This window comes from Podarcis melisellensis (genome assembly GCF_964234715.1).
Source record: "Podarcis melisellensis genome assembly, chromosome: 3".
NCBI classification, from domain to species: Eukaryota; Metazoa; Chordata; class Lepidosauria; order Squamata; family Lacertidae; genus Podarcis; species Podarcis melisellensis.
In genome coordinates, this window is record NC_138530.1 from 48823506 (window position 1) to 48848561 (window position 25056).

Genomic DNA, 25056 nt, shown 5'->3' on the forward strand with positions numbered 1-25056 from the left:
AAAACATTCTGAGACTTTTCTGATTCTAAACCTAGAGTTCTGAAAAAACAAGAACAAGTGTGTCACAAATTCATACTTTTGCTATGTGTATTTATATCTCTGCCTCAGAATTCTTCATAATAATAAATTGTTTTTTAAATAGAGTAAGGGCAGGTGGGCAGAATCAGGCTATTCTTGTTTCTTTTCCCAGATCCTAGGCTGTAGAGATGCTTTAAGTGGGGTTGGGAAATTCCATTTTCTTGGTTTCTCAGGTGTCACATTTTCCATAAGAATGTCTGGCAATACTGGGAAATTCTGGGATGTGTAATTGCCTTGAGAAATTTTCATGAAGGGCAAACAAAAAAAAATGTTTATGTGTAGTAATGCTTGTTTCATTATAAATCAGCTCAGAGTGCAATTGCATAAATGGAAAAATACATAGATACTAGCTATTTAACTTCAGTTTCCATGCCTGTTAAACCAGGCATCCTAGTGGATTCAGAAAGAAGCATTATGCCATTGCATATTTTACTGATTGCATTCCAGTACTAGAAATTGATTTCCCTAGATAATAGGAAATTTATATAACTATTTGGTTAACGGCTTGTTGTGATCGGATTTGCTAATGGCCTCTCCTCTGGACAAGCATGTTTTGGTCAAATAAAGTTCTACAAGAAAGACATGAGAATTAACAAAATGAAGAATGAGCAAGTCATCTCTTCTCACTAAAATATTTAGCTTACAGGGGAAAATGTAGCCTGTATGTGGCCTGAGGATACCTAAGCCTATAAGGAGGAGGAATTCAAGTTGGAGGGTGAAACTGTACACTGCAACAAAAAGAAAAGGGATTTATTGGTAAGGCCGATGAATCCCTTCTTTGCCCTTCCTGCTCTGCTGAACAATCTCTGTAATTGGCACTTCTGAAGCAGTTTAGTTGTCCAGGATGGGAATTTTGACAAATAAGGGAGATGGCTAACTCCACACTGATTCCAGGTCTCCCTAAGTCCACCTCAGCAGGAAGAAGAATAGGTATCTTATTAGTTAATAGAAAATCCATTACAGTGGTACCTCGGGTTACATACGCTTCAGGTTACAGACTCCGCTAACACAGAAATAGTACCTCAGGTTAAGAACTTTGCTTCAGGATGAGAACAGAAATCGTGCTCTGGGGGCGCGGCAGGAGCGGGAGGCCCCATTAGCTAAAGTGGTACTTCAGGTTAAGAACAGCTTCAGGTTAAGAACGGACCTCTGGAACGAATTAAGTACTTAACCTGAGGTACCACTGTATTTTCCTTTGTGGATTGAAATTTTAATTTAATTATTTAAAACCCCTCTTTGTATCTCCACATACATTCATACATTATTATATATAATAATTTTCTTAGATGAGCAATGATCTTTCTGGGGGGAAAAGTCTTCTGATTTATTAGGAATGTATGACAGACCTGTTTTCCAAAAACATTTTTTCTTTATTTTTTTAGGGCATGATGGTGCCGTTAACTCAGTTGGTTGGAGCCATGACAACAACTGGCTTGTTTCATCTTCTGAAGACAGAACATTAAGGATCTGGTCAGTCAGCAGTGCAGAACCTGCTTTATGTCTGGTAATAAACATCTCATGCCAGTTAGATAGATTTGGGGTACTGTTCTCTATGACGCCTGTTCTCTATGGCCCCAAAATCATTTGGAATGTATTTCCAATTGCCACCTTAGTAATTGTGAAAAAAAATCTAGGATAGTTTAACACTTCTAGTTAGAAATAGTGACGGCACTGAAATTATCAAGCACATAAAACTGTGTGTTCTGTAATTCATGAGCACTTTATGACTTGAGTGCCACTCGCCTCGAAGTTCTCTGGTATTTCAAAATGGTTGCTAAATTGTTACAATGTTCCACTTCCATCATGGGCCATTGCCTGGAATGGAGAAAGAGGTGTGTGTGTGCATGTGTAGTCTATACACAAAGGTAAATTTTAGATTTGTTAAGATTTGTCCATGTTTGCTTCTGACCCCACCCAATGCTCGCTTGTGGCTCCATAAAAGTTGCCAAGAAGGGAATGTAGCCCTCATGCTGAAAAAGAGTTCTCCTCCTCTAATATAGAGAATGCAAAGAAGAAGAAATTGATTGTGTGTGTCAAAGAGGTTGAGGAGAGATTGGCATTCAGAACATTGTAATTTTTGTGATGTGATGTTATTGTGGGAAGGAGCACTGAAGTCATACTAGATTCTTCGTAAATGACTGGATTTTCAGAGTGACATTGTATTTTCTTAGGGCTTTAGGCCTTTAATTTAATAGTAATTATAAAGAAATGGACAACAGTGTAAGATGAAGCAAGATTTGTAATTTAGAGAAATCACCTGTTAGTCAGAAAATTAACAAAAGAAGTAATCTGACAGTGTGCCATAAAGAAACCATCTGTATTTTTCTGACGGAAAATTATACAGTATACATAGTTAATTATATATATTTTACTTTTAGGGAAAGGAAATGTTTCATAAATCCATTCGATCAGCACAGTTTTATTATATAGATACATTTATATTGTTGTCTTGTGGAGCAGAGTTTCACATCTTAAGATGCTACCTTGATACCAGCAAGGATGAGATGAAACGGTAGGTAAAGTCTTACGATTCTTAGAAATACCAAGTATTCTTTAGATCCTGTAAGACACCTAAACAAAGTAATGAAAGAGGAAAAAATAAAACTGCAGTCCTATGGATAGTTACTTTCCAGAATGTGCTATGGAATAGAGTGGGACTTTTTAATATACATGCATCAGATTTTGCTATTAATGTTACATCTTGCATCAGAAAATAAAAACAGGAATATTGTTAGCATGAAAATTGCCTCTGGTCAAATTCAATTCTATTGTAGTTAATCTCATTGTACCTCAGATTTAATTCTGCCCAACACTACCTTGGAATCATTACTGTCTTTTCGGCATCTTTTGCTAAAGTATTATTCTATGTTCTTTCTAGGGCTGTAAATTGTAGTACAGACCTATGCATGTTTACTCAAAAGTAAACCCCGCTGTGTTCAACAGGGCATAATTCTAGATGTATTGGGTTGCAGCCTTGATCAGTTTGATCAACAAAAGTTATAGTTTAGGATGGGGGAACCTTTTTCAGCTCTATGGTCACATTCCCATCTGGGGGCTACACGCCAGTAATGAGTGAGGCCAGAGGCAAAAGTGGGTGGATCATCAGTGAATATAAACATTACCTTTGCACAGTGGGCAAGTTTCTACACACAGCCTCACACACCCCTGTGCCTTCCATCTAGGAAAGCAAGGACACATTCCAGCCATGCAGAAACAGTTGATTGAGGCTGTGAAGCTAGGCTGGTAAAAGATGTGCTCTGCAGAAAGAAATAGCTTGGGAGGAGGTGTGGCTTGGAGAGACTCCCAAGGGCCAGAAAAAGAGACCTTGAGGGCTGCATTTGAGTGCTGGGTCTGACGTTCCCCACCCTGCTTTAGTTAATGATTTGATCAATTGTAATCCTGAGAGCAAATTTTAATTATTGTGGTTGAGAGTTCCAGGAACACTTGTCTGTTTTTGAGGCTAATTTGGTGTTGCTGTGTTAATGTAACAAGGAATGAAAAAGAAGGTATTAAAGATGGCCTTGCCTTTCATCAGTGAACATTACCTTATAATGCAAAAAAAAAAGCTATCTCACAGTTCCTTCCAAATGTGTTGATTTCTTCCAAACAGTTTACAGGCAGATGCTTAATCAGATAAAATTCTTTAATCAGTGGACAGTAATGAAACACTTTTCATCAGGGTATAGATCCATTAGCAGCTGGATGTGAGGAATTTTAAATATACAAACAAGTGAATACACACATACATCAACCAAAGTTACACAAGTTTAAAACTCATTGATTTCAGATGTCTAAGATGTTTATTTTGGGGGGGGGGGTTATGCTATTAATAACTACTAGGATCACATTTTTTCTTTCACTTAACAAATCAACTGATTTCATTGCCTGTGCTTACTTCCTTTACTGGATTTAATTCAGTGCTGAATGCCAAACAAACAATAGCACACAGAAGGAGAGAAGGGGGAAAATTAAAACACCCACAAATTATCCTGACAGCCAAGTTTGATATAAGTAAAGAAACACAAAGGAAAGAGTTTAATTTGTCCTGATGTTTTGTTTGTGGCTTTCTATTTCGATTTCCCACTAGTTTTGCTTGTTATGTACCATTGTGCTATTACTCCCATTTCACCTAATTCTTCACTCAGTTCTTTGATGAGTCAGATTTGGAAAAATGCTTGTATGGAAAAGATTCAGTGCAACTATAGACAGAAACATCAGGAATGTGTTAGATCTCTTAATTAGAAGAACATGTTAACACAGTCTAAATTATCCACTCACTTTTTCCTCCCCTCCTTAAAAACTGTGGTATTTGATCTCTGATGCCACAGTCACACATGCAAGTTTGCTGCATTTCGACCAGGAGTTCAAGCATTTCTCCCTTCTTTTCCCAGTAATAGGAATAGACAGAAATACAAAAGAAAATTAACTGATGCAGTGCTTTGAGATGTACACTAGATTTAAATTTCATAACAAAAATTATGTAAAATATTTTTACATAGGCATCTTTTATTTTATGTTTGTAAGTATAAGAACTGTTTATAAGATACCTGTTTAAAAAATTCATTGTTTATTTCATTGTTTTTATTATTTGATGTTATTTATATATTTCTGTAGATACCGAAATAAGAGCATTTGTAAATCAGTACAGAAATTCCCCATGGCATCTACAGTGGAAATTACCAGCCTTTCAGCAGTCAATGAATTCTATTCTTGTATCCTCTTATCAGTTATTACCTATGTTCAGCATTCAGTCAGAAGCACTTAATTTGGAACAATTGGCATTAGCCTCTTAACACAATTACTAAGCTGCTACATGTGTTTTAGTCTGTAGCTTATTGTTGATTTTAATTAGTTTTGAATGTTTTAAATAAAAAATGTATTTTATTGATAAATTTTAATGTTTTATGTTTTTGTGTAAACTGCTTTGAGGTTTTATTACAATCAATTGGTATATAAATTTGGTAAATATAAATAAATAAAATTAGTCCCATTTAGTTATGTGGAACTTTTGCACAAGTAAGCATGCATAGGCTTGCACCCTTAGCTAACTTCAGTTCTTTAATATAATGATATGATAGATTTATCTTTTAATATCATAAAAAGCAAAGCCATTAGCTTTACTATGCTGCTATTATCATGCTGTAAAATCATTAGTGGTATAAATTTGGAAACATGTATTATGATGATGCACCTTTGTCATTGGAGCTATTTCTACCAGTGTGTTGAACAACACTGGCTAGTAAAGTCAGGCAAAACTGCTTAATTTATTTAAATGTAGTGTGCATTTTGCTTGCATATGAAAGAGATGTACATACATATACACAGCTTAACAGAACTTTAACTTACAGAGATAACAGATATTGTACTGGCAGCTGGTAGCAATCGAGCACTAGAAGTCTTTGACCTCAATGTGGGTTGTAGTGCAGCAGTGATAACAGATGTTCATTCTAGATCAGTTCACCAGATTTGCCAAAACAAGGTAAGCCTAAGATCTCTTAATAATTTTAATTAAAGCTTATATTCTAAATGGCGATGAGCACGAAAGACTCCTGTTCATAATGGCACTCCCTTTCTTGGAAAGATTTAGAATTTTACATGTCTAATAAATTGGATAGGCAAGCATCAAGCTCTACTTCTCAACCCACATCGTTTTCTAGCTTGTTGCTACAGTGTTGTTGTTTAGTCGTTTAGTCGTGTCCGACTCTTTGTGATCCCATGGAACCAGAGCATGCCAGGCACTCCTGTCTTCCACTGCCTCCTGCAGTTTGGTCAAACTCATGCTGGTAGCTTCGAGAACACTGTCCAACCATCTCGTTCTCTGTTGTCCCCTTCTCCTTGTGCCCTCCATCTTTCCCAACATCAGGGTCTTTTCCAGGGAGTCTTCTCTTCTCATGAGGTGGCCAGAGTATTGGAGCCTCAGCTTCACGATCTGTTCTTTCAGTGAGCACTCAGGGCTGATTTCCTTAAGAATGGATAGGTTTGATCTTCTTGCAGTCCATGGGACTCTCAAGAGTCTCCTCCAGCACCATAATTCAAAAGCATCAATTTTTCGGCGATCAGCCTTCTTTATGGTTGCTACAGTAGTTCATCTGAATTCCTCTCTACTGTGATGACCATAATTATGAAAAAGGAAAGCAACACCATGACTCAGTATGGGAAATGTTTTGTGAGTTGGAGAACTGGTGCTAACTTGCATATTCTATTTGAATATGGGTAGCCAAGCATATAGCGGCATAGTCAGTGTGGTGCTGTATGATTTGGCATCTGCTTTGCCAAATGTTCTGTTGTGCTCTCAGACACCCAAAAGCCAGAGGCATAAGCAGCGTTGCAACCTGTTTTACACATATGTTCCAGAACATTAAGAATTAAATGTGGTCCAGATATCCCATTTATGAATGCTCATATGATTGTGTGTGCACGTTGAGGGATACTATGCTGAAAAATTAAGAGTGCATTTCAAGTTCTGAAAGCCAGCGGTAGGAAGTGAGAGGCCTCAAAACATGGTGTTTCAGGCAGGGCACCATCAGCTTTAGATCTGCTGGATCCAAAGCTCACCAGCTATGCCAGCCTTGGGTTGGCATAGTGAGGCAAATTGCCCCCCCCCATTAACTATGCTTGGTGTGAGGTAGCGGGGCTTGGGATACAGTGATATATCTGTTGCTCCACTCTATTTCACTTCACTATTGCACAAGCCTAGTTAGGATTGTTTGGGTAAACCATTTTGGAAATCCCTTTCAGATGTGCCACCACGGGGACTGTTGTGTTCTGCTGTTTACACACATCTGGCACACATATGCTTCACTGGATTTCAGCCACCATTTTCAGTCCCTTCAGATGTAACTCATACCACACCATACTCAGTTGGCATGCTTTACTTCAGTATGCTTCTTACAAGTAACTTGCAAACATTGATTTGTACCCTGATATATTTATATTTACTTGGAAGTAAATTTCAGTTAAGCATATTTCTAAATATTTGATGCTTAGATCACAATCTTAGTTAAAAGATTTTTTAAATGCTGGATTGACATCATTAGAGCTAAAACAACATTGCTATTATAAAAAATGGTCTGTCAGCAGTTCCATTTTAATCCCAATTTTCTTCTTGTATTTATAAAACGAATATAAAAATTCACTCTTGGCTAAAGCTTGGTAGTCAGAAGGGGGAAATGTTCCCAAATTTAATCTAAATAGATTCCACCTTCTAAGTTTCAGTAGTGCAAAACAGTTCCTGTGGTTTCCGATATTTCTTGTTAATCTATAAATCAAGGTTTTAAATGCAGTTTTGAAAGCTAAGTATTCTGTAATCTAGACTTTATTTTTTATTTCAATGACATGAAACTAGATCATTCTCTTAGATGTCTGCTACAGAGATAATTTTAACAGAACAAACTCCATTAAAAAGTTGCATAATCAGTCACATGGAGGAAAGTAAGTCCAAACAGCAGCTTTTTGCTGCTGTTGCCACCCATGTCTCCTGCTCCTGTCACATTAGTGGTATGCATGTGAGTATGCAGGTTCAGAACAGTTTGACATGGCGGGTAAAGTTTGGCTTGGCAAAGACATATTGTGGAACCACATCCTGGTTTACATGTGGTATTAGTAGGAAGCATCTATCCTCATCAATTTGAGCTAGTTGTCCTTAGCTTTTCCATGTTTGGTTGCTTCACTGGTTATGCTTTCTCCACAGTTAAGGAACTGCAAGCTTTTTAAATGTTTGGAGTTCTGTTAATATATGTCCGCTTTCCGGTTATGAACATAGAGGCTGTTCAGCAAGATGACACATGGAAGGAGAGGGAGAACTCATTTTTGCAAGGTTTCCAAATATTACATACCACTGAGGAAAGTGTTTGAAGTTGCCCTGAGGGTCACTTCACACTTCACTGTGGCTATGCCAGATTTCCTGCAGGAAAGTGTGAAAGGAAGATGCACATTTCTTCAACTTGATACTTGTGTACTGATATTTATGTGTCTGCCTTTATGGTTTATGGTTATTTTTTTACAATCTTTCCCAGTCTGCATCTGCATTAGAATTGTTTTTGGAGATTTTAATTGTTGTTGTTGTTGTTTTCCTTTTGTGCTTGCTGCCCTGGGCTCCTTTGGAAGGGTAGGATAGATATTTAATCATAAGAAGAGCTAAAAAAAAATACTAGGAAATAATGAAATAAATCCAGTACAGCCATAAACATTGTTTACACTCTGAATCAGCACTTCGGGTCCTACTTAATACTAGATATAGGATCGATTGAACTTTTATGCTTGTAGTTCAGTTTGCAATATGCAATGGAATTTGCATGGGGCCATTGGTAATCCTGTGTAAAATGCTCTTGGCATCTCATTAATGATGGTTGCCAGGTTCTGCGATACGTAGAACATAAGTTGTGGTGTTCAATCACTGAAGAGTAATGTCTTACATGACTGCCTAATATATTTGCTTGGGATGTTTTGGACTACAACTCCCATCAGCCCCAGACAGCATGGCCAGTGATAGTATAAGTTGTACTTTAAAACACCTGAACAGCACTAGGTTGGGGAAGGTTGTTCTAGAGAAACAACCCTGTAGGGGAAAGCTTCATAGGAAATAGAATGGTATTGCAAAAGCTATAGCAGCTTGATGAGCTGATTATGTGCAAGATTCTGATATAAGTGTTTAATGAAAGAAATGAAAAGAAAACCTCCCTATTAACACTTATTCAGAAACAATTATGCACAAAGATGTCTCTGTATAAAAAGTAAACTGACTTTTTATATTGACTTGCTATGTCCATAGACCCTGATTTAACCTTGGACTTGAAGTAATTTACAGTCATGGTGGTATTTTTTTTTTCTAAACAAAGGGTTGCTTCTCCACTTCAATCCTGGGCAGATGACACAGAATTCACTGCATTTTCTAATTTGCCAAGTTGTTTCAGCAATATATACAAGAAGTTTGGGGATTACAGACACGTTGTGATATTGTAGTTGTTCCTCATGCCCAGTTTTGTCTTCCTGCTGTGCTTAAGCTCATTGGTTAAGCTACAGACAGCAGTCCGTCCTCAGTTCTGAATGTCTTTTCCTTTGTGGTTTTAAAGCAGTTCCTTAGAATGACTTTAGCATAGGTTTTGTGGTTTTCTGAGAGCCTGGTCTGGTATAACACTTAACTTTACTAAACTTCTGCAGTATTATTTGTAATACATCGATGCTTTGACTTCTTCTGGCTTTTCTTTTTCCTCTGTCAGCAAAGTGACTTCAAGTTATTTAAGTCGAGCACATTTTGAAGCTGTGGACACACATTCATATGGGGAGAGAAATTGGAGCTTGTTTTTATGGAAAATTGAAGATTACAATCCTAAATCAACTTTTGCCGTTTTGTAACATACATTAAAACTTTTAAGTAAAATGCTTAGTGGTAAAACTCTATGGCCACACTCCAGCAAGTCCCTTCAGATGGAAAAGCTTTGGAAAGCTGCTGTTAGAGGGATAAAAAAGATGAAATCCCACCGAAAGCAAAAGTGATATTTCTCTGGATCATAGCCTATAACAACTACATGTTGATGAGATAGATGAAATGCTGACTTTTACATCATATTAGTATAAGTCAGACAATCTCTTTTATGTAAAATTATCAAATCAGCTTGTAGTTAATAAATCATTCATTTTTAATGCAACATGATGCCCCAATTTTCCTTGTATGGTATCATTACGTATAAAATCCATAATTATTTTGTTGTTGGGCACAAAGGCCATGATCCAGCACAGTTGTAAAGTGCACTCTTAAGCTTGTTGTTATCGGTGGGCTTAAGCATACTTCAGTCTGTGTTGGACTACGGATACCAACAGAATTTGGTGGTAAGGGGACACCTAGCTACTTTAAATGAATTAAAATTTCCAGGGCTTGATGAGCTACACCCAAGGGTACTAAAGGAGCTTGCAGATATAATCCCAGAGAGTCTGTCTACCATTTTTGAGATTTATTGAAGAACAGGTGATGTCCTTGCAGACTGGAGGTGAGTAAATGTTGTCCCCATCTTCAAAAAAAAGGGGGGGGGAGTAGACCCAGGTAACTACTGACTAGTCAGCTTGATGTCGATACCAGGAATATCCTAGAACAGATAATTAAACAGGCGGTCTGTGATAACTTAGAAAAGGATGCTTTGATTACTAAGACTCAGCATGGGTTTCTCAAAAACAAGTCATACCTGACAATTCTCTTTAAAAAAAAAAATAGAATTACAAGCTTGGTGGATCAGGGGAATGCTGTGGACGTAGTATACCTTGATTTCAGTTTAGCTTTTGACAAAGTCCTCCATGGTTTTCTTATGGAGTAGCTGGTAAAATATGGGCTGGACAAGGTAACTGTCACATGGATTTGTAGCTGGTTGACTGACCAAACCCAAAGAGTGCTCACTAATGGTTCCTCATCATCCTGGAAGAAAGTAACAAGTGGGGTGCTGCAGGGTTTTGTGCTGGGCCAACAACTTGGAGGAAAGAATTGAGGGGTGCTCATCCACTTTGCGGATGACACCAAACTAGGAGGTCGCTAATGCTGCAGAAGACAGAATGTCTAAAGGGCTGTCACGTGTTAGATGGAGCAAGCTTGTTTTCTCTTGCTCTGGTTGTGGACTCTCCTTCCTTGGAGGTTTTAAAGCAGAACTTGGATGGCCATCGGTTATGGATGCTTTAGCTGAGATTCCTGTGTTATAGGGCATTCCTTCCAACTCTGCAGTTCTATGATTCTATAATCCTCCAATGCTGCTTATGTATATATGGCTCACAGCTAACAGCTTGCACAATACTATTCAATGTCTCTGAGGCTGAACAGGAATATAAATCTAGGTTTCCCAGTTCAAAGCCCAACATTAGCCAAGGAATCACACTGTCTCTTAAATTAAAGTAACTATCATAAATATAATTGCTGGTTCTTCCTTACCAGTCACTTAGAGGAAGTCATTTCTTCATTCTACAGCAGACAGAGAGAAGGGAAGAACACCCCTCCTCCTGTCTGTGTTGAGACCAGCTGTCTTTGAGTCTACCTAAACTGTCATTTAGTTGCAACCATTCCATCAGGCTACATGAACTGTTAACTTCCCAGTTGCTCATTACAGAAACTGTAACATTAAGAATTGGTACCTAAGTTTACTTTTTTCCTCTTCCCTACTCGTCCCCTTCTCTCTTTTGCATTGTGTCTTTCAGATTGGAAATATGAGAGCGGGAAGTGCCTTGTTTTTAATAGTTATGTAAGCCACTCTAAGAGCCTTTTTGGCTGAACAACAGGATAAAAAATGCTCTAAATAAATAAAAAAATGTAACTAAATATTAGCAATTGCCACAAACTATTTGAGGTTCTCTGTCTGAAGTTGTGCTTGTTGATGCATATTTGATTTGTAACCTCATTCTAAAAGTGTGCATATACCTTTAGCGGGAAATGGTAGTATAGTTTTAGTTCTCATGTTAAAACTAAGGACTAAGCTGTGTCGATTGTAACTATGTTAGAGACATGCTTTTAACTATGTTAGGGACATGCATTTGACTCTTATCCATGTTAAGCATAGAATCTTCTGCAGAAAAATAACAAAGAGCTTTTATTGTTCTAGCTGTGACTTTCACGCTAAGTATTATCTTATGCACCAATATGCATATGGCTGGAATATGGATTCAGCAGTAGCTTTGAGTGTCAGATAATATCTAATGCACAGGTAGTCAACCTTTTTATACCTACCGCCCACTAATGCATCTTTCTTGATGGTAAAATTTCCTTACCGCCCACCAGTGCTCGATGGAAGGAGGATTCAGCTTGTGCCATAGAACCCCCTACTGCCCACCTAGAATCCTGAAACGCCCACTAGTGGGCGGTAGGGACCAGGCTGACAACCCATGATCTAATGTATGCCAAAGAATTGAGAAACCACTTTGCCATCTTGGAATAATTATGCATAGAGTAAAATATGCTATCTTATCTATCCTTCCACTGATGTATGATAAAAGTGCAGGATATTATTTATGCAGAGATAACTTTGTCTGCTGCTGAAACCAAACATCATCCAGTAAAGAGCCTTACAATTACTTCGAAATAACATTGATTCCAAAGCTGTTGAAGATGCAGCTGCCATTGTGCTGAATATACCTTTCAGATGGTTAATAGAGCAACAATGCCTGGTGAAAGAGGACAGCTTCTTTCACTACAGGGATCTGAAACACATATACCCATCTCTGTTTTATGAAGAGAATCTTGGAGGTTGCTTTTCATGATTATTTTTGACACAGAAAAGGTTCATGGAGAGGTGTAGCCTTGCAAATCTGTGTTTTAGTTGTGATCCCTGCATTGCAGGGAGTTTATTAGATGACCCTTGGAGTTCCTTCAAACTCTGCAGTTCTATGATTCTTTGAAATCTGGAGATAATTTGGGGCAATAACATTTAATAACAGCCCTTTGGGTAGACCTTTCCATGACAGTTACTGATGTCATGAGTTTTAACTTTTTTATATGGTTGTTATTATATGGTTTTATGTTTTGTTGTTGTAAGCTGCTTTGTTTTTTTTGTGAGGAGCAGTATACATTTTTAAAAAATAAATAACTGGCCAATTTCACTTAAGGAACATCTTTGTTTTTCTGGTATTGGAGAGGGAAAATTTGTGGACCATTTTCTTTCACAACAATCCCACCTCAGAACTCCATCTGGAAGAGCCACTGGAATTCTGATACTTTAATGTTTAAGTGATGACTAGGACTTAACCTCATTGTACACAATGATACTTATTTCTGAGTGGACACAAATAGAATTGCACTGTAAATGAGATCAATAGGAATTCAGAGAATATTTGTATGAAATGGCTATAAACTATTAATGGCAAGGGCTCACAGTTACTTCTTTGTAAGAAAACACAACATTGGTAATACCGGATCTTATTTCTTCTAATATTTATATGACCTTTTACCAGGAAGGAAAATATCCCTTTGTCAATGCCAACTATTGGAAGGCATCTCAATTCTCATTGCCAATACTTTCCACATTTGGTATACTGGGAATAACCTCTTAGTTTCTTCCTAATGATTTTCCTACCTACACTTTACTTCAGCATTGTCTGTGTTTTAGCTCCTGTTAATGTGAATGAATTTGTTTATTTTGCTTGTGACATAATACCTCTAATTTGGTGATTCAAGCAACAAGCCTTCTCAGAAGCTGTTGCTGCAGTAATTGAAAGCTGTTTCAAACAAGTGAAATTGTTCAGCCTTTGCTAAGATGCCTATACAATTTTTAGTGCAATTTCCTTAATGGATGTTATCTCTTGCGTAGGATTCAGCAATTTTAAACTAATGTTTTGCAGGGATCAGCTTTTAGCAGTCAGCAATATGAAGCGTACAATCTTTTCTTAACAACAGCCATTGGTGATGGCATCAAGCTCTGGGATTTGAGAACACTGAGGTAACAACAGTTTATTTGTCTGAGCCTGTGCACAAATGCTAACTGTGACAAAAGTGGTTGGATTGTCACCAGACACTATGAATCTAGGATAATCTCTGTTTTTGTAAACAGCAAAGCCCATTTTTTTCTCCTCATGTTCAATTTATATGTCTCTTTTTCTGTCATGTTTATGTGAATTCTTTTTAACATTTATGTGTATGCATATGCCTAGATATGAACTGATGATTCTGCAAATTTACATTCTGTATAGAATAACAGTTACAGTCCAAAGCACCAGTAGACTCTGTAATATATAGAATCAGATTCTATTTTTACTCTAAACCATCCTATTCTGACCTGAAACCTTCCAGATGTTTTGGACTATAGCTTCCATCTGTCCTGACCATTGACCATGCTGGTTGGAGCTAATGGAGTCCAAAACATCTAGAGGATGTCAGATTGAGGAAGGCTGCTGGGCAGAGCAATCCCAACCAGTCAATTATGCCAGAAGGCAGATGTGCTAGTATATGTTCTTTGTAAATTTAAACTGCATCCTAATGGCTCCTCACCATCTGGGAGAGATTAAAGGTAAAGGATAAAGGGACCCCTGACCATTAGGTCCAATCGTGACCGACTCTGGGGTTGCGGCGCTCATCTCGCTTTACTGGCCGAGGGAGCCGGCGTACAGCTTCTGGGTCATGTGGCCAGCATGACTAAGACGCTTCTGGCGAACCAGAGCAGCGCACGGAAATGGCATTTACCTTCCCACTGGAGCAGTACCTATTTATCTACTTGCACTTTGACGTGCTTTCGAACTGCTAGGTTGGCAGGAGCTGGGACCGAGCAACGGGAGCTCACCCCGTCGTGGGGATTCGAACTGCCGACCTTCTGATCAGCAAGCCCTAGGCTCTGTGGTTTAACCCACAGCGCCACCTGCGTCCCTAACAGAATGTCCTTTTGTGGCATATCCTGCTACCCCACACGCCTAGTTGAATTGACCTTCAGCTGGTGTAAGTGGCTTACCCTGGTATATCTCCTTACACTGGCTGAGAGAAAACCTTCTTGCCATAAGGTAAGAAGGCAAAAGTTATGCCAGTGTAAAGGGCAAACACAGTGCTTTTTAAGAGTGGGAAATGAGAGTGTCACAGCCAGGGAGAGTTACACTGCATCCTAACTCCATTCATTGGTCCCAACCACAGAGTTTGGTGTACACCATCAAAAATGCAAGTATAGCTAACATTTAAGCCACGAGAGTCAGTGGAAGGGCAGAAAATGCAGATTTACACTCCTCCTCCCCCAGCCAGGAGCAGTTAAGATATAGCTTATTTTTCGCTCTATAAGACGCACCCGACCATAAGACGCACCTAGTTTTAGAGGAGGAGAACAAGAAAAAAAATGTTCTCTCCCTCTCTGCACAGTGCCTCTCTAGCAAAGCAGGAGGAGAAATGGAAGGGGCTCTGTTTCTCCTGCCGCTTCACTGAAGGGACGCTGCGCAGAGAGGGAAAGCTACACAGTGCCTCTCCAGCGAAGTGAAGTCAGAACAGCAAGAGGGATCACTGCGCAGCGAAAGCAGCAATCCCTCTTGCTGTTCTGGCTTCTGGGATAGCTGTGCCAAGCCTCTTCAGGGCAGAAGGAGCGTTCCTCCTGTTGCCCTGAAGAGGCTTCACGTGGCTACCCCTGAAGCCAGGAGAGCAAGAGGGATTGGTGCGCACCGATCCCTCTTGCTCTCCTGGCTTCAGCGAAAGCTGCGCAGCCTGCATTCGCTCCATAAGACGCACACACATTTCCCCTTACTTTTTAGGAGGGCAAAAGTGCGTCTTATAGAGCGAAAAATACGTTAATTTATACAAGAGGTGTTGGTGTGTATGTTACATTTCTTCAACATTTTAGAATACTGTATCAATTTTCCAGTTGTAAATAGCCCTGTGGTTTATGCAGTGGGTGATATATAAATAACTTAAATAAGTAAATAAACCTGCCTCTTGGTAGATTAGGATTGCTCTGTCCAAATGCAGGAACATTTTTAATACAGGTGCACTTAACCAGGGAGATGGTTTAAGTCACATTTTAAAATCTATGTACATTTAAGAGCGCACATGGCGGTGAATCCTATTCTATAGCAACGGAACTTTGGAATTAAGTAATGAAACACACCCTTTTAATCTTGAAAACCTTTTTCATCTTATCTGACTTCAAAAGCATTTTATATGCAGATTAGAGCAGAAGAACAGAAAAAACATATATGGGGAAAACGGTGTTTATTATTGAATTGTAGAGGATGTAGAAGTGAAGTGTGTTTGAAAAACTGCTTTGGAAGAATGTGGCGGCCAGCTTAATATCAGTTGATTTTTTGGTTATTGTTTTATAATTTAATCTTATCTTTTTTTAGAGAGTTTGTAAGAATGTGCCAAAATATAAAGGTTTATTACCCCTACCAAAAGTAATAAAATGAGATACTTTGGGGGTTGGACTCTGTTACATCCTTATGTTTTTGTAATCAACTGGTCTAACTACGATTCATGAAAAATGAAAAATTGGAAAGTTTTTCACAGGTCACTTATCTGCTGCCTCCTTTTCAAACATTAATTTAAGTAAGGCAGTTGAATGGTAAAATAGTTAAAAGTAAAATCTGGGTAAGCAGTTTAACTGTATTGTAGCTAATGGCCTTGCTGTATGATGTGTTATTAATGTTGTCAGGTCTTTTTTTCTAAGAGTCTTTCTTTCCACTCCTGTTTTTTGTTTTCTCCTCCCTTATTTCTGTTTCCACACTGTCTCTTTCAGTGGCATTAGTTGATTTGATGTCATAATGAGATTGTGTTAGCTGGTGGGTTATATCCCCTGTGGTCATTGACTTAGTGGGCTTAATATCCACTGTATGCTTAGAGGGCTTGTAGAGACTTTAGACCCTGAATTATAATTCTATAAATTCTGTGGGCCTTCAGTGTGAAAATACTAATTTCCACTAGCCCATCTTTAGTGTACACCATGGACTGTTGAATGAAATATTCAGAGGTTGTGAACCTTCTTCTAATGCATGATTAAACATTGAAGCAATTTGTTTATTTTTTAAAAAAGAAGTAGTGCTTTATTTATTTAATTAAACCCTTTCTGAAGGTGTGAACGTCATTACAAAGGTCATAGTAGCCGCTGTCACCCTTGTGGAATCGCTGTTTCTCCTTGTGGACAATTCATTGCCTGTGGATCCGAAGATAAATGTGTATGTATTAGTAGTTTATTTCTAGTGTATATATGCTATTGTAAATACAGAAAGTTTTGTGATCTCTTATAGCTTTTTGAACTTACAGGAATTTGGAATTGTTGACCTTTTAATTGATTTTTTTTTTTTACCTGAACTAAATTCAAGAATTCCATCACATCTGTGTGTTTATTTGGATTTTGGAACTTGTTGCATATTTCATAAGTTAGCTATGCTATTTTATTATTTCATGGCGAGGATACATCTGTTTATATGAAACTACACCTATGTCTGGTAAATCCAGGTGTGAGTCTGGGGAGTAGGTAGAAAGATGAAGACCAGAACTAAAGGAAATGGAAATTTGAATATTGTGAAAACATAGGCTGCCATTTCAGCTTTCCGTGCAGGGAATGGGAAAGGAAGTTTAAAGCAAGTTTTGAAAGCTTTTTCCTAATATATACAAGACTATAGTGTAAAAAATAAAATAGAAAACGGCACATTAAAAGTTAAGATACTGTGGCTTAGGCTATACATGTTCCTGAAGAGTAATTACATGAGCTCTGGAGTATGGGAAGGGGTTGGGATACCCCTATGAGGAAACTGAGCCAGGCCCAAATTGGCAAGATATCTATTTTAGTATTTATGTAATTAGGAGGAATGTTCTGTGGTTTTCCTCAGTATATTTGGGGAACAATAATGCAATTGAGGATGCTCCTCAAGGTGGTGATGGCTGATAATTCACTTCTACTTCTTTTAGGCTGGAGCATGCCCTACATCCTGAGCTTTGCCTCTTGTAATTACAGTTTGCCAAGCCAGATTAAGTGGGAATAACCTCCTGTTCACCCAATATGGATTTTATTATGTGATTCTGTGCAGAAGGGTCTCGCTCCCATCTCTCCATCAATTCTGTTGGCCAACAGTGATATTTTTCTTGACTCTAAATAGTGGAATCCAGAAACAAATCTGTTATATAAGCTTCCTCTTTCCTGTTAAGTTTGCAACGATTGTTTTTGTGACATACGCAGTTCCATTTAGAGAGTTTAGAGCTTCACCTCTTCTTTTAAAGAAATGTGTAATGAATAAGAAGCCAAAAGAAGCAATAAAAGTAGGATTATTAATCATAAACTGCCTTCCACAAGTGTTGGATGGGGAAGAATATGTGTTTGCTGCGCTGCTTAAAAACAAAATAGAAACCATATTCCCTCTTGATTCTGGGACAGGTTACTGTAAACAAGAGTTTCAGGTGCTTTGCCTCCTGTTTCCTCCTTGTAAAAATAGGCTGGGGAGCTATGAACTAAGAGTTCTTCATTCTCCAAACCATTCCTGAGGAAGCCTCACCGCTCTACCACCCATTCACTTTGGGAGGCTACAGGGGGCTGCAGCCAAGAAGAGGGGTGTAAAAGTGCTGTTCTATTTGCAGTTTGTTGAATCCAAGCTAGTATTTTAATTTTAGTGTTGTATAAAAGTACCTTTGAAGAATTTTAGTGTTGTTGTGTTGTTATAAAAGTACCTTTGAAGAATTCAGGAAAATAAGTGTTTCATGGGGTGAAGGGTTGGAGAATAAAATTACAGCAGAATCCTAACCATGCCTACACAGAAGTAAGCCCTACTGAATTCAATGGGGCTGACTCCCAAGATAAGTGTAGTTAGAATTGCCACCTCAGTTGCTAGTTGGTTAATTAGATGCCACCTTTCTCTAAGGTGAAAGTATACAAAGGATTCCCAGGTGGTCTCCCATCTGAGCACTGACCAAACTCAGACCTATTTAACTTCACCATGGTAGTTGTTGTTGTTGTTGTTATTATTATTTATTTATTTATTTATTTATTTATTTATTTATTTAATTTATAAATTGCTTCCTGAAGTGATTTACTGTTGTCTCATGTGCCTTCAGACCATACTCTAGGAGTTAAGTTGACGGAGTGCTTGTGTCTGGTTCCAAAATTTACACACACTTAAATAATGGATAGGAGCATTCTGGATGACCTTCACCTTGCCCTGGGACCTGAGAGGTCATCCATGACAAGCATAGTGATGTTAAATTCTCGAGAATATTCTCACCTCACACGGACTGTTAATATCCTATTTTTTTGGCCAGAGGAATGAGAATTATTAATATTACAGAAAATAAAAGTAATGCTTAGAAGAAGCCAAAAAGAATAAATATGTCCAGCATGAAGTGCAAATGTTTATCATGAACACTGAAAACTGGGATATGAATGTATACTCCTAAAAGTATGCCTTGTTTCTTGATTATTTCATTGGAGGTTTAGGCCAGAATAGTATGTGATAACTATGGCTTCAAATACTGGTTGTCACCAAACACCGGTAAAAAGGGAACTTAGGAGTGATTTCAAGTGGGAAAATGGCAAGTCAAGGAGTGCTGAACCTTTTCTTTGCTTGCTGCTTTTCGTCTGGCAGTGTCATGGTGGCCCCTGAATTCCGTGAGGACCCTGCCCTTCCAGTGACCCAAGATTTGGGTGAGCAAGTCTTTGGGAATGACTCCCCCCCCCCCCCAGGTTGGCTTCTAGGAGATGCCCTGGAAGAACCTTCAGGGTAGGTTCTTGACCCACCCCTGGCAGATGAGTCCCCAGTCAAGTCAAGGGAAGGTTGAGTCACCCCCTTCCAATCCTCAATAGAAATAGTGCTAGGAGGTCCAAGCCCAGGCAGCTGTTGGTCAACAGAGTGCAAACCTGAGAGTCTAGTGTCACTGCTTGACTTGAGAAAAGGATTTCTTGAGGGTAATGGCATTCCTCAGTAGAAAGGGCTTTTAGAACAGACTTCAGTATGTGCATCTGGTGTTGATTATGTAATATTCCTTCAGCTCTTGCTCCTGGAATCTTCTGACTGTCTTCTAGCTGCCACCCTCTAAATCTTGTGCTTGACCTCTGCTTTATACTGCTTGGTGCTATCATGTTTTGGACCTGAGTCTGCAACAGACTCTGTTGTGTAGTCTTGCCCTACTCCATCTACACCGGCACAAGTCAGAAAGGCAGCCTGTTTCCCCTGCTGCTTTGACAACCTTCTGTTTTCCAATTGAAATCACACATATACCCATGATTTACATTAGTTTGGCAGGAACCACTGTTTGAAGAACTGCCACTGTAATGCAGTTAGGATTGGAGATGGCATAATCCTTAACCATTGTTAAGGCCAGGGATGTGAATTGATTCCATGAAGATAGGTGGCATGTGATTCCATAACCTGCTTCTGATCCCTTAACCATGATGTAAGCATTGGGGTGCTGCATTCTGTTGGTAGGCCAATAGAATTATTAAACAAAATTCCATGTTTGTTGTCTGAGATTCAGCTGACTGGGTTGAAGTTGCCATTTAGTTTCTTCTAAAGTGACATGTTTTTGTATTGCACAAGTGAAACATTTAAGAAAGTGCTTCAATAGCATAGTTAAAATGCCCATCAATCATCCTCTAAAGCATTGATGGCCAAACTTGGCCCTCCAGCTGTTTTGGGACTACAATTCCCATCATCCCTGACCATTGGTCCTGTTAGCTAGGGATGATGGGAATTGTAGTCCCAAAACAGCTGGAGGGCCAAGTTTGGTCATCTCTGCTCTAAGGTTTCTGTTTGCACATGCAAAGAGGAGCTGCAAACCTGTATACAGTGATACACAGTGTCATTTTGTGTGTTTACCCCATCTTCAGCCTCTTGTTACAATGTTATAGAAAATTAAACTAGAAAATGGATGGTAACTGGGCACATCTTCAACATATGTGGTATTATAGTGTCCCTGCTCAGCTCACAGAGATAGTGTGTTTCATTATCTACTTAAAATATATATATATATCTGGAAAGAATTTATATCTTGGTGCTTCTTTTTTGTAGCCCTAATATAACGACACCAGCAAATTCTCCTTTGAACCTAATTGATTTTGAAAATGTGCTGAGAACAATCTGTACATTTCCAATAAAAGGAAACAGAAGTAGGTGTGAGGTTACATACTCAGGAAGGCCATATGGATGTGAATAGTAGAAGTAAACTATTTTTACTTCTAGCTGAACTAGGGCAAAGATGAAAAGGAAATATCCGTAGTTTCTGAATCAGTCATTTTTATTATTAGGAATAGGGTTAAATATGAAAAAGTGAATTTACTTTGGCTTTAGTAAACCAGATTTATATGCACATGTGAATTTTCACTATTTGTCCATTTCCTTCATGGCTCTTTTCCTCTCTTTATAACTTGAAGTTTTAAGGAAATGTGTAACTTCTACCACTAAATCACATACCTGATGGATTTTCAGAGTAACTGCTATTCATTTAGTATTTTTCCAGAAAATTTTGTATTTCAGAATTTCTTACTGGTTAGTAATCATTGTAGAACAACATGTGATTTTATCATTGGTTGTAAATCACTTTGAGTGATCTTTTTTTAGCAGGAAGTGATACATAAATTTCATAAACCTAAACCTAACTTAAAGTAGTATGAATGCAATTGAAATCTAATAAAACTAATCAAGAGGTGGGGGCAGAAAGCAGTAAATGACTGCTACTACTGAGTGGAAACCAAGAGGAAGGAGAGCCTCATGATCTTACTAGTGGTTATCTGTTGTGTATGGCCCAAACAACCCCACGCAGGTGGAATTTTCTTCAATGCACTGGGTCTCACAAGGCCTTTGAAAAGGCTTTGCACTTCTCAGCACTGACACAAGTTGATGATAAGCTGTCTTCTGCATTTGGATAGATAAAAAGATAGAGTATAAAAATAATTGATGAATGTCTTCCTCTAATACTGTGTGTGGCAGCAGCAGCGTGTAAAACCAGTAACTTGTTCTTTCTGAAAATAAGCTAGCACCATATTTCTAGCCTCAAGGAATTACATATGTAATGTGTTTTAGACCGAGCTGCCCAAAGCATCACTTGAAAGTCCACCTTTATAGTATGGATATATCAGCGAGACTATGCAACTGCACTGACCATCAGTTTACCTGTAGATGGAATTCAATATGATAGTTTTTACCTATATAATTCCCTGAAGGACTGGATCCTCCTGTGTGTTACCTACTGAAGTTTAGGTGGATTCCCATGAAGCGAGACACAGTGATAACAGCAAGAAACTTTATTTTTTTTAAAGTAATATTTATTAAGAGTTTAAAGATTACAAAAAGAAGAAAAAAAGTTAAACAAAGCAATACAATACAATACAATACAATACATGAAAAACAAAAAACAATACTTATCTTGACAAAACAGAAACAAAAACAAAAACAATTAAAAACACACCCAATATTTCCATATCTTATCTTTCATTTACTTGTTTCAACGACCTCCTCACACCTCCCTTTTTTGTATTCTAATTCAGTTAGCTATTTCAGCAAATCCTTTCCATCTTTCTCAATTTTTATCCTATAATTTATTTTAACACAATCTAACCTTACTTTTTTCCCCTTTGGCCCATTAACAATCTATTTTAACTTAATTCTTTATAACATTTCTGCTAAAGCCATATAACTTCATTCCAGCATCCTTCTAACATTCATTAATTTTACAATGTTTCTTTAAATAGTCTTTAAATTTTTTCCAATCTTCTTCCACCGACTCTTCTCCCTGGTCTCGGATTCTGCCAGTCATTTCCGCCAGTTCCATGTAGTCCATCAACTTCATCTGCCATTCTTCCCGGGTGGGTAAATCTTGTGTCTTCCAATGCTTTGCGATAAGTATTCTTGCTGCTGTTGTAGCATACATAAAGAAAGTTCTATCCTTCAACAGCAAGAAACTTTATTGAAGTAACAGAACTGAACAACAGGGGCAAAGCAACTGCTTATATACTCTGAAGGCCTGGGCCATTCCTACTCTCAACGTGATTGGCTGTCTAAATTCCCAAGCTGCGAATCACAGCTCAGAGTTTAAGGGCCAATGGCAGTAGCCCAAATCCTGAAATGTTCTGTGATTGGATATCATGTATCAAATGAGAACACAAGGGCTCAGAATCCTTAGTGCAGACTTAAGCTCAGGCAAACACAGACGACTGAATCCATAACACCTACACTGAAGGTACGACTCCTTGTTAACTAGTTGCACTTCTTATTCATGAGAGGCTACTAATAGTGCTCTCTCAGCTTATCTCGGTGAAAACCATGTCATTGTAAAAAAAAAAAAAAGATGGAAAAGCAGTTTAATATTTTTGGAGTTACTTGAGATATTACTAACATTACAGTTATATTTATATATTGTAAATATATTGTAACTTAAAGTGTGATGAAAAAGAGTGTAAATAGTTTTCATTCTGATCAAACTTAAATTTGATTCAGTGATTGAAATTTATATAATGATTTTTTTTTTTTACACTACTGAACCCTGCTTGTTATTTTTTTGAAAATGCAAATTACATTAGGTGCTTCTGACAGCTTTAATTGTGTGTTATTTCTTTCAGGCATATATATATGAGATGCATTCAAGCACTTATTCCCATAAGTTGACTGGACACACAGAGTCTGTCATCAATGTGGCTTTTAACCCTTCATCTCCTCAGGTATTTTTTTTGTTTCTCATTTATGAATTTTAATTTCTAATTGCTTTCAGTATTAATCAGATACTGATTTTCCCCCACTGCTTTTCCCTATGCCATCGTATTTTCTGTTATTAATATCATTAAGGGTCAATTATATTTGCCTTATTTATTAATGTTTGTGGAATGACTTTCCCACTGAAGTGCATTTTTCTCCAATTTTATATTCATTTAGCTGTCAGGTAAAAACCACACCTTTTGTCAGGTTTTAAGAGTCTAAGTTATGTCATTTTCATGGTGCAGCTAATTACATTCTTTATATATTTAATCAGATTTATTTTGAATCCTTTGCACCACCTTGTCCCTATTCCTCCCAGTAAGCAACAATGACTACTTGCCAGGAAGCTAACATACCAGCTCCATTCCACCCAGCACGCCACTTCTGGTGCCTTATAACATTTCTGAAAATACAATCATTTCACAATTTAATATAACTGATTATTTGTAAGAAATGTGACTGTATTTCAGATAAAGTTATAGTCGTACCTTGGAAGTCAAACAGAATCTGTTCTGGAAGTCCGTTCGACTTTCAAAACGTTTGAAAACCAAATCATGGCTTCTGATTGGCTGCAGCCAATCAGAAGACACGGAACCCCGTCGGAGGTTTGGGTTCCAAAAGAATGTTCACAAACCGGAACAATCACTTCTAGGTTTGCAGCATTCGGGAGCCAAAACGTCTGAATTCCAGGGCGTTTGGGATCCAAGGTACGACTGTACTTTAATTGAATATATCCTGACTGATTACCAAGTAGGCATTGTAATATGAATGTTTTAAAGGGACTCTTTCATTGTGTATTTTAATTAATTGAATTAATTTATTAAGAATATTTATATTGTATAAACTTGTGTAATTTTTTTAAGCTTGTAGACTGCTTAGAAGCCTATCAGTTGATAAATAAATAAAATAAATGTAATAATATTTGTCATTAGGGAAAGGATATTTGAATTTTGCTGTCATTTAAGTGGGTCATTTTAGCTAGTGTAACTTTGGAAATCCCCCCTTTCAGTTACAGTTGCACTTCAGTTACAGACAGAGGATGTTTTATATTGAATTTTGCTGTGGAGGTACCTACCCACTGGCCAATAGGAAAATTTACATCCAATACAAGTTTCCTAGACAGCAGAATTTTTAGGGCTGAAATCATCATAGTTTATTTATAATTGGATATAAGTAGTATTGGATGGGTCTAAAAATACGAGTTACTGAATTTTTACTGGCTACTAGGAAAAGCTTGTTTTCCCTGGTGACAACATCTGGAGAACTCAAGTTTAGAAGAAAGACATATATGAAAACATTGTTCTTCTCTGGTTCGTTGCCACCTGTTCACTTAATCATTAGTAGCATGTAATTTTCCACAAGTAAGCTATGTTTTGTAGTGACAGGGGAAAATCATTTTTCTTTTCATCATTCACCAAATTTTGGCTTTGACTTGGCATTAAATTAGGTTATTCCTCTGTGGCTTGCTGTGTGCTTTCCATCATGTGAAAGATTGCAAGATTCTTTATTAAGAGACAAGCATCCTGATTCTCAAAGTTGTATTGTGATTGCAATAATGCATTAGTTGTGAGGCAGAAAGCTCTTAAAGACAGAGATTTACATGTGGTCTCTTCACAGCTGACCTAAATTGGGTAGATTGGAGATATGGGATCACTAAGTCACCTTTATGATATAATGGTTTCCAAGAAGTAGAATTTATCAAGTAGAAATGGAGTACCGTTTTGCACGTGGCAAGTAGATAGATGGAAGTAAAAGGAAGCATTGCTGTTTATAATAGAAAACACAGGGAAGGACAGGGGTGAAAACAGCATTAATTGAAATGTCCTCTTAATATAAGAGAAGTAGCCAAGACACATTTTGGGACATACAGATTCACCC

The 25056-nt window shown here is 37.9% G+C and overlaps 1 protein-coding gene across 5 annotated transcripts in view; it reads left to right on the forward strand.

Annotated features, from left to right (window-relative positions):
* WDR27 (WD repeat domain 27) overlaps window positions 1-25056 on the forward strand; it is a 62334-nt gene that overhangs the window by 17114 nt on the left and 20164 nt on the right. For 2 of the 5 annotated variants that reach the window (XM_081906830.1, XM_081906831.1), the window contains exons 19-25: window positions 1461-1582; window positions 2457-2590; window positions 4693-4790; window positions 5436-5557; window positions 13384-13481; window positions 16575-16677; window positions 23046-23144. In XM_081906830.1, coding sequence (XP_081762956.1) covers window positions 1461-1582; window positions 2457-2590; window positions 4693-4790; window positions 5436-5557; window positions 13384-13481; window positions 16575-16677; window positions 23046-23144 — 776 coding nt within the window. Of the gene's footprint in view, window positions 1-1460; window positions 1583-2456; window positions 2591-4692; window positions 4791-5426; window positions 5559-13383; window positions 13482-16574; window positions 16678-23045; window positions 23145-25056 lie in introns of those variants that run through there. The other 3 variants (XR_014167183.1, XM_081906832.1, XM_081906833.1) reach the window with 3 other exon arrangements.